The following is a 17,679-nucleotide window of genomic DNA, read 5'->3' on the forward strand; positions in this document are numbered from 1 at the left end:
ATGTGTGTGTGTGTGTGTGTGTGTGTGTGTGTGTGGAGGTATAGATTAAGTTGATACACACACGTTTTTATTATTATTGCTCTTTTAGTCAGAATCCAATACAGTGATATTATAATAAATGCAACAAGAAGAAAAAAAGCCTTGTCTAGACCTTTCACTCATATAGAGTTTATAAGAGAATATTATCCCAAAGAACATAGCCAATCCTACCATATCAAGAAAAGCAATGCTTTTCTGAGTCAAGGGACAAAGGGCTATTTGTTCTATAATGGGCTATTTGTTCTACTAATTTCTTTTCTTTTCTTTTTACAGATTTTATTTATTTACTTGAGAGGGAGAATGTGAGCAAGGGAGCAGAAGCAGAGCAGCAGAGGGAGAGGGAGAAGCAGGCTCCCCACTGATCGGGGAGCCTGATACAACTCCATTCCAGGGTCCTGGCATCATGACCAGAGGCATGCTGCTTAACTGACAGAGCCCAACATGCTGCCCAAGGCAGCTGCTTAACTGACAGAGCCACCCAGATGCCCCAGTTTTACTAATTTCTTCTGATTTCCTGGTCTGAATGGACAAAGAGCTGACTGCACTAGGTGTAATGTTGGAAAATGCTGGGATGAGAGTGGGTTCTCATGGACTGGTTTGCAGTGGGGGAAATCATCCTGCATCATGAAAGGACTCTGGGCTCCTTAGTCTTTGAAAATTAATCATCTGTCCTTTGGAGGGAGTATCTGTCTGCTTCGTGCCTAACTGTGCCTGTATCAGTAGGTACTTCTGAACTAGCTGTCCATGGAATTAATGGGAAGGATAAGACAACATTTAATCATTTACATCTTAAACTGATGGAGAGAGCATGAAGACCACAGAGTTGGAGTTTAAAGCCCAATATTCTCTATACAGTGGCTTGCTAAAGTTATTTTGAAATAATAATTCAGAATAAAACCAAGGCAAGATTACCAGCAGGGGCTGTTACTACTGTAATATTTAGTATATGTAATCTTTTCAACTTGGGGAAACATATATTTATTCTAGAAAAGTTACAGAAATCTTTGCTTGGGATATAAATTTTCAAGAAAGAAAAATCCTTATTTATTTAAAAATCTTTATTTAAAGGGCCTTGAATTGCATTTTTCTGCCTTCTTTTGTTTGCCACCATCACATGCACCCACAATGCCACTTTTAACTGGAGTGTCAACCATCCTCAGGCAACACAGGTAACAAGCACATGTTACCTTATTCCAAGGAAGCAGCAGTTTAGACAGAAATTATTCTGAGGAGCACATTCAGGTTATTCTTTATAAAGGCATCACCTGTGATCCTAAATGAATTTCTCAATTAATAGCCATAATTCAGTATGGAGTAGTAATGGATATCTTTCAAGCAACACAGAGAATGATATTTTAAAGAAAGAAATATTTTAGGAAGAATAGTGGTAGGCTGGGGAAGCACTTCTTAACTTATAACCATATATTTATTTTAGCTGCTTATGAGATACAGGTTAGCAGCTAGCCTTATACATCTGATCTATGTCTTGATATATTTCTCCTCATACTTGGCCTGAGGAAAACATAAGCACTGCCTCACTTCGAGGTTTAGGCATCCCATTAATCTCAATGCTGACTCTAATTCAGCAAATAAAGCTTATGTTAACAAGAAAATCCAAACAATGAACTGGAGGTTGAGGAGATTATAAAGTAAATCCCTGTTGCTTATTGGGGAAAAGAACAAAAAATAAGAATGATCCTAAATTAATAGTAAAATTGTATATATCTAAGGAAATTTCCCATGTCTAAATAAATCTTACAAGCACACAGTTCTGTCTATATTAGTTCATCAATTATCATCAAAATTATATCTTTTTAAGAAATTTTTTTAACATCACTGCTAAACAATGATCCCTTACCCCTGCCAACCTGAGATGTCACTTTTTTTTTTTTTTTAAAGATTTCTGAAAACAGAATTATGTTGGATTTCTTACCAGGAAGGAAATATTGACAATTAGGAAAAATTTATCCAATTATTTTAAAAATATTAAAAGTGATTTTTATATAAGTGTTTATTTTTATTCTACTTTCTCCTATAAATTATATTTACTAAAACACTTACTTGGCAAAATATTAATCAGCAAGTGTGGAAATATTGTATCTTTTAAAAAAATAAGACCTTTGCCTATTTCAACTTTTTAGAATAAATTTGTAAATTTTACACTAAATATTTATTATCATTATTAATATTTTTAAAGATCTATTTATTTATTTAGTTTAGAAAATAGGCAGATGGAGAGGGAGAAAGAATCCCAAGCAGACTACGTGCTGAGCATGATGCCAGATGTAGGGCTGGACACCTGACCCCAAAGCAAGAGTCAGATGCTTAACCAACTGTGCCACCCAGGCAGCCCACTAGATGTTTACTATTAATAAAATATATTTTACGTATATAACTTACAGATAGGAAGTCATTAGTTTTATGCATTTACAAAATACAAATTTTTTGTAATCATAAATGCAAAAACAATCCATGTATCAACAGAGATAACCAAGTAACTTAAAAGATATCAAAACAAAAATAAACCATCACTCTATTTCTTAAAGAAATAACCCTTCCTATGTTAATTATATTTTATATATATGATTTGGTGTTATTGAAACATTAAAATTTATGTATCATAAATTAAAAATATCTGTATTATAAATAAGCATTGGCAACAAAACATTTATCTCAATGAAAATGATAATAGGAAAATAGGAAATAATGTATAATTGAAATCTATGAATGGCAGAATCAACTTATGGTTGACCACACATATATATGCATATATATGTATTAATATATACTTACTGACTAAAAATTATCAAAATACAAGAGTTTCTGAGTTTACCTACCTTAAGAACGTCTCCTTGTGCTAAATGAAATGTTCTGGCTGAAATATTGATTCCCTTTCCTGCTTGAACCTGAATACTATAAATGCATTCATGGTTGTTTTCATAGTTGAGTGGATAATTTGGAGAAAGCAAAATTCCTTCATTATTTGTTGCAGATGCACCACATTCAGCTGCAGGTAAAACAGAATATTAAAAGCACAGTTTAATAGAAAGCATTATCATTTTCAAGTAATGTAATGTATGGAAGTGTTAATGCATTTTATTTTAATTAGAACCTAACAGGAAAATAATGTACAAAATGGCTGTGTACTGTAGATGATTCATTCCCTCTCAAATAATATATGGGAAGAAGGAACAACTGTCCATGGACAGGACATTTGTACGCAAGAGGAAATATAAAATAGTTTTAGTATTTCACTCCTGCTCCAGGATGAAAAGGTAACATGAAAAAGGATGAGAACAAAAGATTTTCAGGACATATTTTAAGTTTGTATATTTCTGGTTAATTGATTACCGTTAAATTCATAATTTATTTCTTTTAAAATACATAAAAAAAGATAGAGCGATCAATTTTATTTTAGAATGATTCTTATCTGACCTTTTTATTTTTACCTTTTCTTGAATTTGACCCCTTTTCCTCCAATAGTCAGCATTCCCCTGACCCAAGAACTTCAGGAATAAAAAGGGAAATAAATACTGTATTGTCTTTCAAAACTGATATAATGGGTATAAGCCATTAACCAATAATTGTAACAAACTGGACACTTTTGAAAAATGGATCACCTTTCCCAATTCAAAAAATAAAACAGATTAAGTCAGTCACATAATCAGTAAATTGTACTGCTAACTCTCCTAGATTAACTTTGCAAAACTTGAGGACATGTCTAACTACATAAATTGGGAATTGGGAATTTCTCCTTTTTTAAAAAATTTAATTTTAATTTAATACTTTACAAAGCATGTAGCTTTTATTATAAAATCAAACAAGTCCTTATAAGTTCCCAAACGTATTCCTTATGTCTCAGAAATTCAATGAATTCAGTTTTCTATCAGATCTAATAACTTTTCTCATTTTATCATACCATAGGCCAGGGAGAGTTATTTTTTCAAAGGCTTAACTTATCAGGAAAATAAAGCAAGTCATTATGCTCCAGAAAAGATTTTTAAAATAATGATTCATGAGAATAATCATAGGAAGTATATAACGAGGTAAAATATAATGAATTGTTTTAACTTTTACATACAATGATTAATGCTTAAACATTTACAAAAATAACGCAAAAGAAGAAAGCCTAATGAGAAAATGAAAATGATCGAAATGAAACAGTCAGTATAATGACAATGTAGTGTGAAATAGTAATAAAAACCAATGATATGTTGTTAACAATCAACCAGTCACATGAACTGCCACAAAACTGAGCTCCTCCAAGTTCCTTTTAAAGTAAAAGGAAAGCAAAAAAACAAAACAAACAAACAAACACCCTCAAAAACTCCCAATATTGATTTAAGTTTTCATTTTTATGTAACCTTTAAGCATGTTTGAACATAAAATAAGTTCTTGTACTTATAGCCTTACACAATTATAATACCAAAACATGTTTATAAAATATAAGAATACAACTACACAAACAGTAACATTTAAAATAGCAACATGTATCTAATGTGGCACAAGATTTCATTTTCCTGAAATTAAATTGCTCTTGGCAATGTGGATGAGGAACCAGCTGCTGGCATATAGGCTTTTGGAGTTTGTTATGCCTTTATTTATTTTTTTTTAAAGATTTATTGATTGATTGATTGATTTGACAGAGAGAGATCAAAAGTAGGCAGAGAGGCAGGCAGAGAGGGAGGAGGAAGCAGGCTCCCTGCTGTGCAGAGAGCCTGATGCAGGCTGGATCCCAGGACCCTGGGATCCTGATTTTCGAGGAAGGCAGAGGCTTAACCCACTGAGCCAACCAGGCACCCTGTTATGCCTTTAAATATACTATGTTGTGCATGATTACATTCTCCCTTATCTTATTCCTCTCTAAACTTTCAACTGAATGGTAGAGTATAATACCACGTATCCTTCACTTAGTGCAAATGAATAATTTCTATTTTAAATCTGTCTCATTGACTTCTTACTAGCTTATTACAATCTAGGTATACTTCTGGGAAATAAGGACAAATGTAACAGAACACACAGATGATGCAGAATACACATATATTTTTATCAGTCACATTATTTATTAGAGAATACACACAGTTTTAACTGTTATAGAATCAAGGAGTTCTAAGAATACATCCTTGGATGCCAGCTTGCAACACCGATACACTAATTAGGAGCCCAGGCTTTAATAAGATGCAGAGATTTAGTTTTCAAAACTAAGGGATTTAGTTTTCAAAATTAAGCTCTATATTCTGCCTATATGGGTTTGGTAAGTTATTCATTTTCTCTAAGCCTCAATATTGTCATTATTGCCATGAAAATAATAACACCCTCCTCAGAAGGAAGCTTTGTTTGTATGTGTGAGTTGATAATATATGTAGAAAATACACGCAGAGCATTTAGTATGGTGCTGGAGTACACTAAGAGCTCAAAAATTAAAGCTATCATTATGAATATTTAAGTGAATTTTTTAATGCTCATGGTAGTACTCTGAGCCACATACAGAAAAAGAGTTTCAGGATACTTACATTGTCCCCAGTGTGACTACCTAGGTGTAAAAGACATTTATGTATGTAAAAAAGCCAGGAGATTTTTCATTATTTTGGAGAATCACCTATAATATTAAAATCATTTTAGCAGCTGGTATAAACTGAACAAAACAAAACAAAAATGCTCCCCCCAAAAAACAAAGCAAGTTACATCATTACTCATGAAAATACACTAGTAATTTATTGTTCAATTCTCAACATTTAAATAGATGGTGTCTTCTACCATAAATATTATTGGGTCTATATTGTATAATTTAATGGAAATTTGCTTTTATATGAAAAATAACCTGCTTCTGTTATATTTTAGTATTTCAGTTGGTTTAAATGCCTATAAATGTGTTTGTGGTTGGTGAAATAAAATCAGGACTCAAACTAGAATGGAAGAATTAAGGGAGAAAATCTGGATTAAGTTAGTACCTTTTTTATTTAATCATGACCATTGTATTTGCTCAGAGCAAAATGAAAGCACACTGTCCCTTGTTAAAAATGTACTGAGCATTTCAAGAGACCAATAAAGCATTTAATCAAGCACGGGATCCTTCTTTGCATGGAGCCCTGTGTGACTACATGGCCTTCACACCCATGAAGCCAATTCTGTATTTTTTCCTCACAACAGCTCTGCAAGGTAAACTTACTTTCCCTAATTTTATAAATGAAGACTCTAAAGTGAACTTTCTTGCTAAAATCAACCAGTGTGTTTCAGAGCTTGGATTAACACTGGCATTTACATCTGCCATTGCCCATGGGCTTAAAATTATAAATATATAATTTCTCTTTCCGATCAAAATACTTCTTTATTATGACGGGAGGCATTATTAATAATTTAATTAATGGATGCAGATTGAGACTATCCTAGATAAACTGGTATGCGAGGGCACTTTTTTCTTCATTCTTTAACAGTAGTATGCACTAGTCTATTAAAATCTAAGAAGATTATTTTATGTGTACTGGTGTGTGTCCTGGAGGAAGGAAGATTTTCACCCCATTTATAAGTTATTAGAAGTAATTATTAATGTTCAGAATGATTGTGTCATTCCAAGGGAAGATCTTGAAATGTAAAAAGTAAGCATCAGTTCAGAATGTTCCTCTTATATATACACACAGGAAAATGAACAAAATTTTTTTTTTTTTTAGTAAGAGTCTTAATAAAGTAAAGAATAAAGAGGAATGAGTTAAGGAGGAATTGATTTCACCACAATACTAAACTCCAGGAGCTAGGTGATTAATAAAAAATTATTTTTATATGTAATCTCATCTTTGATTTTATCTTTGAATTTCAAATATACGCCAAGCTGGCTTACAAGTACCCAACGTAGGACGAACCTTTGATCTGTACAAGCTTTCTTCCTATACTCCAGCTACAGCCCTCTTGCTTGACAACTGGAATTAAGTGGGGTCTAGTGTTGAAGTTCACAGCAAACTTTGCACAGTTTGACCATATGCCCAAGTCCAGCAATGCACCTGTTTCTATCACTATTGTCTAATAAGCTGACACAATATTTTTCAAATGCAGTTCTGACCTTCTAGTATGTGCCTCAAATATACTCATGATCAGCAAGTCAAAGTCCACAGTATGTCATGCAGGGCCATTTATACCATGAATCCAGTCGTCCTTTCGAGCTATTTCCCACCTTTCTTTCCCATGCACCTTGCAGTTCAGCTCTCCTGAACTACTGTCCCTTTGCCCTGGTGTCATATTCAGCCTTTTTAAGTGCCGCTATTTTCTCCACATGTAAGCACCAGCTCGAGTTCCAGTGGATGTGACTTCAGGATCCAAACAAAGCAGCAAATGACTTGCTATGGAATTATACTGTTATGGTTCCTCCCAACATCATGTGGCTGTGATTACGAAATAAATAAAATAAGGTCACACTGAAGAATCAGGGATAATTTTCACAAGTAACAGTCATGGCTATAATGTTCATGAATGTCCAGGGGCAGGGGGGAAACATAACTGCATTTTCATTGTACAGGGCATGAATATCACAGCAAGTTTTCACAAAACATACTAAAAATGAGAAGATATATAAGTATCAGTAAATTATGCTTGAACATTCTTAAGGTATGTTAAAATCACCTGAGGGGATAAAAACTAGCAGCAGAACAGCTAGCCCTAAGAGAGAAGAATGATGGTTAGTTGATTCTGGCAAGATCAGTTTATATAAAGAAACATCAGCTACATGGGAAAGAGCTGTTTGAGTAAAGGAAGTCCTAGAAATCCGAGTCAGTTGAAAAACTGTCATGATCACCTAGCCATAGTGACATTTATGGCAAGTATGCAGCTGTCACTGAACAAAAACAGATCTGTGACTTACTACATCAAGGCAATGCCAGGGTTTTCAGGCAGGTGCTGTAACAAATTGCATATATGATGTAGCATATATAGGAGAAATATTTATCTTAATAAAAATAAAGCTACAAAGTTATTTTAATATAAACAATATTTTTGCTTAACTGGGTACCTTAGTAGAGAACACATAGTAGGATATTAAATTGGCTAGAGGCAGATAACAGTATGCTCTGATTTGGAAAAAAGCACAAACTGATTCAATTAACAACTATTTATTAAATCCTTAGTATGTTACCGGCATGAGAGGTACAGTGTGGAAACCCTCATAGAATGTACTTTATGACAGAAAAGACAGATATTTACTATATAGTCATCCAAATAAACAAATAATATGTGAAAACACAAAATGGGGAGCCCTGACTTGTTCTGAATAAAGTCAAGACTTCTCTGAAGGACTGAAATTAGTAAATTAAAGGTAATAGGATAAGGCAGGTTGGTGGAAAGAATATTTCAAACAGAAAAAAACATTTCTGGAAATATTATGGGGGTGAGGGGTTGTGACATGGTCTGGGAACTGGTCTGGGAGAGGTTTTATTTGTGCAAGTTTGAGCTGGAGGGAGGTCCCTCAGGATGAGAGTTTCTTTTGTTGTTGATCTGTTATGATAGGGAAAAAAATGTTTTTCTTAGATGTCTATGAAAGGGGATGTCACTAGATGTGAACTGCTTGTTGTTCTTGTGAGGGAATAGCTTTGTTTTTAAGCCTTAGAAAGTCAGTTGAGGAAGATGAAGAATAGAGAAGTAGATTGAATGAGACTTGTTCATAAAATATTTGAGATTTGGGGTCAGAAAACTATTGCTTCATAGTTCAAGGGTTGGGATGTTTTCTTGAAGTATGGGAAACACATTTTTTCTTTCTACTGTAACATAAGCCCAGAGCCTTGTTTCCTTCATGGTTTGGTCTAGAATAAATTTTATGTTCTTGATAACTGATGTCATTAATTTCTAAAGCCTAAGTTTGTTAATATGACCTTCTTACAAAATAATCAATGTTAATATACTAATAGGTAGTAATGTTTCCTCTCTCTAATTTGAACTGGGAGGTCATCTTTTAATCATAGGAATTCACAACATAAAAATATTATATAATTTAGCAGCATATTAGGGAAATACTTTTGGAAAATACGCATTTAATACTTCTTATCAAATATAAATATATGCTGTTTAATCTCCAACCCAAAATACCATATGTTATAACACCCTTATTTTGTGAAAAACAAATCCTAGCCATATAAATATTTTTATTTAAACATAGAGATTAAGAAATCAATGCAAGTTACCCATATGAAACTCTTTGCTGAGCTGAAAATAATATGTTGATAAATGTAGCCTTCCTTGGATTGGAGTAGAAGAGATATGTGTACTGGAATCTGGTGATAAGAGTACTGCTACAGTGAGGAATTCACTAGAGCAGGGATATCCATTGAATTTCAATTTTTTCTTACTTACTGAAAAACAGGCCAGCCCATGCATCATTAATCTCCATTACTAGGGTAAGAAAACTGGTAGCATCAATGGTGTGTGTATAGCCACGTATTTTCAGATAAACTGGTAAAATGTTTTTCAGTAATTTGGCTGGGAAATTTGACAAATGTCTATGATCAGTGAAGTCTGCAGTTATTTTTAAGAATTTGCATTGCAATTGAATCTCTTCTTTTAGGCTATTTTGATAGCACCACAGGTTATTTTAAAATTGTTTTGTGAAAGCAGTTAAAGTAAACTTGACTGGGATTATTCAAAAAAACTTCAAAATATTTTGAACCTGAACACATGGTATGCTAAGTCAAATAAGGTATAACATTAAGTAGAAATATTATTGTCCATATGCTTAATTATTACCAGAGGAAAAATAATGCTAATGATTGTGTTGATATAGAAAGGGGGGGTTGGCATTCAAACTGTCAAATCCATATCAACCACTTATTTTACATCATATATGTAAATTTACCTTTTTTTTAAAGTTTTTAATCAGTTATTGAGCCCATTACGTCCCAACTCTAATTTCTACCTTATTCATTAAATTAAGACAACATTGATTTTAAGAGGCATCATTATTTTGTGTCTCTAAGAAAGCAAAACCTTGCCAATAATTTAAGATAGCCATTGATTGTGACATACATACCAATTTCAGAGATGTTAATTTTTTTGAAAGGGTCATCTAAGAAATTGTGATATGTGATAAAATGTGTTAATAACATTGAATACATTCAGGAACTCTTCTTTTAATATGCCTTTATAACTTAACAGTATAAATAACACATTAGACCCATAGAACATTTTTGTCAATTTTTTTTCTCAAATAGTTACTTAAATATAGCTTAGATTCTCATAAAGTGGTTGAAATTAGAGGGAAGAGAAGTATATTGCTCTTCTTATGCCACTGCTAAAAATATGAGAATCCATTAGTACTACTTGTATGAAGTCTGGGTTTCCTTTCCTTCATTGTTCTTAGACAGCAGTGTGACTTTACTGGATTTTAGTTTTTTCAGTTTCTCCAAATATAATGCATTTATGTGTCCAAGGGCAAACTATTGATTGTTAAAGTTATTTACAAATCAAGAGTTCCTGAAAACAGATTTCCACTGGAAGAAATTAAGTTGGAATTTGTTATTTTTCTTCTTAAAATTTCATTTTAATGCATTTTCTATATTCTTGGCAATCATCATTGCCATGCAGTTATTATTTTATGAATTAAAGTCATAATTAAAAAGCATAAGTTTAAAACTTTATTTTTTTTAAGATTTTTATTTGAGAGAGAAAGACTACATGCATGAGTGGGGGGGGGGCAGGTGGAGCAGAAGGGAGCAGAAGAAGCAGATTCCCCCACTGAGCAGGGAGCCCCACACAGGGCTCTGTCCCAGGACCCTGGGATCATGACCTGAGCCGAAGGCAGACGCTCAATCGACTGAGCCGCCCAGGTGACCCAAAACTTATTTTTACTAAATATACAATTTTCTGCCAAAAAGTGAGCAGGAGGGCGCCTGGGTGGCTCAGTGGGTTAAGCCGCTGCCTTTGGCTCGGGTCATGGTCTCGGGGTCCTGGGATTGAGTCCCGCATCGGGCTCTCTTCTTGGCAGGGAGCCTGCTTCCTCCTCTCTCTCTCTCTCTCTCTCTCTCAGCCTGCTTGTGATCTCTCTGTGTCAAATAAATAAAATCTTTAAAAAAAAAAAAAAGTGAGCAGGATTTCCTATAACCTGAGATTGTCCTTTCACGCTTCTTTTACTTCTGTAAGCAGTATTCAAGGTCTACTCTGCTCAGTTTATGTGCTCTTTAAAGATAACACTAACAATTATACCTACAGATATACGAGGTACTACATTAGGTCTTGGGGATAAGGTTCTCCTCATGGGATTTGTGGCCAGAAGAGAGACAGACATGAAAACAGGCACAACACTAATGTATAATCTGTAGCATAACACAAGTTTGCAATGATCTGGAATGGCAAAAAGTGAGGCGATAATAACATTTTAAAGTAGTGGTAAGAGAATATGTCAAGGTAGACTTCATGGAATAGGTTATCCTTGATCTGAGTTATAAAAAAAAAAAAATTCCAAAAGTAATAAAAATAGTGAAAAAAGTTCCCAGGCAGAGAGAACTGCTTGAATGAACGCACAAGTGGGTCAATCAGATTGCTATATTTAGGAGAACCAGTAGTTCATGTGCCTTTCTAGGAAACTAAGACTTTATCATGTAGGCACTAGAGATCCATTAGAGAATTTTAAGAAAAGAAAAAGGTTATCAGATTTGATAACCCCATTAGGGAATGGATTACAACCCTGGGTTCCTAGAGGCACAAAAGCCTAGAGAATGTCATTATAGAATGTCAAACAGGAGATGGTAAGTATTTGAACTAAGGCGATAGAGGAAGAAGCCAAAAGTAAAGGTTCTAGAACTTGGAAACCAGTGAGGAGTGGGGAATAAAAGAAAGGGAAAGGTAGGGGAGATAGGAGGAAGAGTGGCTTTGAGTATGTTGATGAACTGATTTTTGTACATGGTGAATTTTCTATGCCTGTGGGATATCATGTGGAAAAGTCCACTAAGCAGCTAGACATGCTTGTAGTCATGGGACTGCTTGCATAAGCCACAAAAAAAAAAAAAAAAAAAAAAGAAAAAAAAGGCTGCAACCCGGGATCTGAATGAAATCAGAGGAAAAGCAAACTAACACCAGAATCCATGGAACTTCAGAACTCAGAGGCAAGGGGCACCTGGGTGGCTCAGTGGGTTAAAGCCGCTGCCTTCAGCTCAGTTCATGATCTCAGGGTCCTGGGATCGAGCCCCGCATCGGGCTCTCTGTTCCACAGGGAGCCTGCTTCCTCCTCTCTCTCTCTCTGCCTGCCTCTCTGTCTACTGGTGATCTCTGTCTGTCAAATAAATAAATAAAATCTTTAAAAAAAAAAAAAAAAAGAACTCAGAGGCAAAAGGACATTCAAGGAAGGTGTTTTCGTGAAAGAGGAGGGAGGCTTTAGATTCAAGGAGATTGTCAACTGTTTTAAATGTCAGAGGGAGTTCAATTAAGATGAATACTAAGGGTTCACTGCTTTGGTAATTAAGAGGCAAGAAGAAAGGGAGTAAGATAAAGCCTTTAAGGGTACTGATGGTAAAGACAAGCAGAGAGACAGGAGGACAGCTAGGGGTGACACAGGCTTGAAGGAAGAGTTCTTTTATTGTTGTTGTTATTTTGGCTTGGGTTAGTTGCGAATTTTAAAAGATTTGAAGATGTTTATATTATAATAGTACTGAGATCGAGGTTCAGAGGGATTTTGAGAAGCCATCCCAATTCTGAAGACCTATTAGTCTAGTATCCTAAGACTAAATTAATAAAAAAAATCAACTTGGGAAAATCTGTGTGATTTTTATTGTGATAGGTGAAGAAGCAGATTTAAATTCCACGTACACTATGATTATGGAATAATGTATACATAAGAAAAAATGCTATTAAAGAATATAGCAATAAATTCTTTAGTAGTTTTCAGATAAATGACTTAATATTTTAAAATGCACTGAAAAACTGTGATCATTGTGCTTAGACTAGATTATTTTATTTTCATTATTTTTTGAAGACTTCATGGTGGGCTCAGATTGTTATTGTTTTATAATGATTAAATTTTAAGCATATATTTTATTCTTTGACTACCTCATTTAATTCAACTGATAATAAATCTAAAAAATGTTTGTATAAAAATGCTCCTACCCCACTTAATGATATAAGAGAAAATAATCTTTTAGGTAATAGTGATGTTTTTATATTTTCTGGTGAGTTATTTCAGTGAAGCGGACCAAGTTGTAGTAACAAAATGTTCTGAGAGTAAGACAACAATTACTAATATTTCTGATATCCCAAGATTCTAATATACTTTTGTAGACCCTGTGAAAGCCCAATTAAAAGTGTTAACTCAATAACAAGACAGAAGGAATACTAGAATGAGAGAAACAAATTATTTTTGGAATAAAAGTATAAAATAATGTTTGTAGAAAACAAGAACAAAATATTATTCTTTCACCGAATAGAATTTAACTATGTACGTTATATGCAAAGCCATAAACAAAGGGGACATATAGAAAACAATGGTTAATAGAATTTAAGTGCTTCCTATACTAAGTACTTTATTCATACTTTTCAGTGAAGTGAATCTGTGTTTCTGAAGAGAAATGTGATGATAGGAGTGGTTGAATAAAGCTACCCAAGATCACAAAATTGGTAAAGATTCAAACTCAGATCTTTTTGTCTCCAGACCCCAAACTCTCAAACTACTAGTTGATATTTCTACTGAGAGATGAGTAAGATACAAACTTCATAATCAAGGCAGGGACTGCATAAATTACTATGCTACAAAGAAGGGGGTATGAAAAAAATGATAGTCTTACAGCTTTAAAGGAGAGAAAATTCTCTCTTTATGGAAAAGTCACACAATGCCTCATCAAGAAGGTAGTATTTTGGTTGCACTTTCAAGGGTGGATAGAATTCTGATGGGCTGAGAAGGGAAGAGGGTATTTATGGGGAAAAAGATAATTTCGCTGAAGAATATTATTAAGTTTCCTGAAGGTGAGGGAGGAAGAAAGGAAAGGTAGGAATAACTTTTAACTTTACTTAGTTCATTAGGTTTGTATGCATAAATACCAATCTCCGGCTTCATAACAGCCTTGGGAATTTGCTCTCTAAAATGTGTTGATTAAATACTTAATATTAAATTTAATCTTAAACCATAGATATCAGAGATGTTCAAAACAAGTTTCCTATTTAGAGGTTAAAATGCAGTATCTTTCATCTAAAATAGATGAAGTACAAGCTTAATAAAGTTACCTACTGAAACAGAAAGAAGGGGAGTTAGAAAGGGGAGCAGATAATGTCTTCTTTCTACATTTTCCTCTATTACTTTTGTGAGCAGTGTTTAACATTTTTTAACAGAAGGTTAAGAAAGCAGGGATGCCTGGGTGGCTCAGTGGATTAAGCCTCTGCCTTCAGCTCAGGTCATGATCTCAGGGTCTTGGGATCAAGTCCCGCATGGGGCTCTCTGCTTGACAGGGAGCCTACTTCCTCCTCTTTGTCTCTCTGCCTGCCTCTCTGCCTGCTTGTGATCTCTGTCAAATAAATAAATAAAATCTTAAAAAAAAAAAAAAGAAAGAAAGAAAGCAAATAAGGTACATGTGGTTTTTAAATATGATTTCTACTCTATTGAAAGTTCCCTAATACCTAAATAAATGAACCAGACATTAGAGAAAACGAACTTTTTAAAGTATATAAAATAGCACACTTAGAAAGGAGAGTGTATGATATAATGAATCTTAAGATCATGTTAGCTAAATTAAGGTATGGTTAAAAAACATAGTTACTTTTTGGGAAGTAAAATCTCTGTTAAACAAATGTAGTCATTTAAGCAGGGTTATTGATTCACATTTCATTGTATACATAAATAATATTTTAGTATCGACAATCCAGAAATCCTTAAGAACTCCAAAACTCATCTCCACAAATATAATCATAATTAAGCTTGGCATTTTTGTAAAGAAATTCTAGCATGATCTGTTGATCCTGCCCTAAGCTCTAAATTAAGGCCTTTGTGAGCAGAGGGACAGTCTTTTTTCTCACATTTAAACATTGTAAAGGAGCCTCAACAAAAAGGAAAAGAAAAATTTGGTCTCTTTGACTCCCTGTCCTTTGGGTAACATATATAATCTCAAATCTCTGCTATTTCCCTAGTTCTCATCATCAAGTTTGAACTGGCGGTGGTCAGAATGAGATGTTCTTAGCTCTTTGAAATCCAAGTTGCTTCTAACTTCTCTGTTTCTTTCCTTCTTGCTGGTAATAATGAACAATTTTATAATATGATCCGATTAAACAATAAATAGGTAGCCTGAGCTTATTCGGACTAGTGACTTTCCAGTTCTGAGGAAGTCATAAATCATTACCTCCCAAGTCTTTCAAAAAACCCACAAGAACTAATGAAGAAAGTCCTAGGAAATGGGGGCCACCTCCCCTGCTGACCACCATCTGATTCGCATCTCTGGCTACACTCTGGGGGCTGATGAAAGTGGACTTCAGGGCCTGAGAGGCTGCTGAGCCTGCAGTGACTAATGGGTTAATTCCATGCATTGACCAATGCATGGAAAGTCAGCATTTCAAATTCTGGGAGAAGCCTCATGCTTTCCTCCTCAAGCTTTTTAAAATGCACCTTTCTAAGTCCTCAATAGTTATATCCATATCCTGTAAAGCAAGCTATATCCTATTCCTGGAAAATGTGGCATTTTAGATGAGTTTTTCAGATATCAAGGATTTGCCATGGATTGAAACATTTTTGCAAATTGAACACATCAAGAGATACAAAATGTAGTATACTAACAATTTAATAATTTCTAAATAACTTTTCAAAAGAAGAAGTTTAGCTCAACTTCTGAGATTTCATGGAAGTAGAATGACTCATAGATGCCACTCCTAAACCAGATAATTCTTGAATTTACATCTGCTAATGAAGAGCTACAGTCCCATTCCTAGATTACATACATGACAACAGGTACATCTTCTGGATGTTTAACTTTCTAAGCATAGAAAGCATGGGAGTATTTATAGTCTATGGAATATACCAAATTAATCCAAGGCAATGAATCATCCTGGGTTTTGCCACTTTAATTTACTAATCAGTTATTGTCTTCTTTATATTAGTAGCAAAAAGAGACAAAAATATCTTTTTTTTTTTTAGACAAAAATATCTTCCGAAAAGAGTAGCCTAATTTTGAATGGGCACTAGGATCACACCCCCTCCAACACATCCAGAAATTTAAAAAATAATTCAAAGAATCAAACTCAGCAAGATAGCTAAGTATTGACATTGTCAGCTTATGTTTGGTTTCAAGGCGTGATTGTTAACAGACTATTGGTTTTGGAAATGGCTTTTCCATTCAAACTAGGTATGAATCATTGGAACTAACGTGGCATTTGTTGCTGAAAACAACACATGTTGAGTCATTTTATATTCCCATTTCAGATTCTAGATAATGAACTAAAATTCAAATGTGTCTTCCTGTGTCTATTGGACAATAAGACTGCAGACAGAATAGATAGCTTGCCAATATAAAACATAAGAGTGGTGCCTGAGTGGATCAGTCGTTAAGCTTCTGCCTTCAGCTCAAGTCATGATCCCAGCATCCTGGGATCAAGCCCTGCATCGGGTTCCCTGCTCTGCGGGAAGCCTGCTTCTCCTTCTCCCTCTCCCTGTGCTTGTGTTCCCTCTCTTGCAGTCTCTCTCTCTCTCTCAAATAAATAAAATCGTTTAAAAAAAAAAAACATAAGAAATTCACATTTCCTTTAAGTGACAGAAATCTAACTATCTAAAATAGAGCACCTTGAATTAAAATGTTACATTTTAAACATGGGAGAAATGGATAGAAATTCTAGTGCATAACAAGCACTCTGGGAGTAGAGCGGAGTGAGATAAACAGATAGATTAAATGATAAATTGCTATGCAATGTGCCAAGTGCTATAAAAACAAATATAAACAAGTTTGGTGGAAGTACTGTGAATGGAATAACCAATTTCGCCTGTAAAAGTTGAAGAAAGCCCACAGAGAAAATGAAACTTAATCAGGTCTTAAAGGCATGAAGCACAATCTGCTAAAACATTGTACAATGCTTTTGCTTTTCCTAAGAAATATCTCTTCTCCTTATGTTCCTCATGGTCTTAAGAGGCATTATCAATCAGCTTTAACAGATATATAAACACACTAATTTTTATTTATGTGATATAATGCCTGCATGAATGTGAATAAGAAGCTATCCCACTTCCCTGGTCTTTACTATATCCGTTTCTTGGGAATAGTGGATGGGTTGGAGATCTTTCATGTAGTAACTGTACATTCTCTGTCTTCTCCTACCGAGATGTAACTTATAAATCATAAAAATTGGGGGCATATATTGCAGTGTACAGCAATATGTGCCAGGAGATTATAAATTCTAGGACCAACTGGAGAATGACAACTTGTCCCTCCTGTGTCCTCCACAGCAACACCACAAACAGAGAAGTGGATCAGTGGTCCATTGACAAAAAAAAAAATCTAAAAGAGGGGCAAACATATTATAATGTTGCAGTGTATAAATTTAGATAGTATCAATTATGAGCATATTAAAAATTGTAATCTATAAAGTAAATTCCATGTGTTCTAAAACTGACTGCATGAAAATGGTCTCTATACACATGGTTTAGTGTTCTAGCATATTGTTACTGAAGATGCTTTTTTTCTTCTATCAATATTTGCTGTGCTCTATTTT

The 17,679-nt window shown here is 34.3% G+C and overlaps 1 protein-coding gene across 1 annotated transcript in view; it reads right to left on the reverse strand.

The window, feature by feature from the left end:
- CSMD3 (CUB and Sushi multiple domains 3) overlaps positions 1-17,679 on the reverse strand; it is a 439,117-nt gene that overhangs the window by 340,255 nt on the left and 81,183 nt on the right. Inside the window, exon 10 of the mRNA XM_059395523.1 lies at positions 2,877-3,046. Within this exon, the coding sequence (XP_059251506.1) occupies positions 2,877-3,046 (170 nt within the window). The remainder of the gene's footprint in view (positions 1-2,876; positions 3,047-17,679) is intronic.

This window comes from Mustela nigripes, chromosome 3 (genome assembly GCF_022355385.1).
Source record: "Mustela nigripes isolate SB6536 chromosome 3, MUSNIG.SB6536, whole genome shotgun sequence".
Lineage (NCBI taxonomy): Eukaryota > Metazoa > Chordata > Mammalia > Carnivora > Mustelidae > Mustela > Mustela nigripes.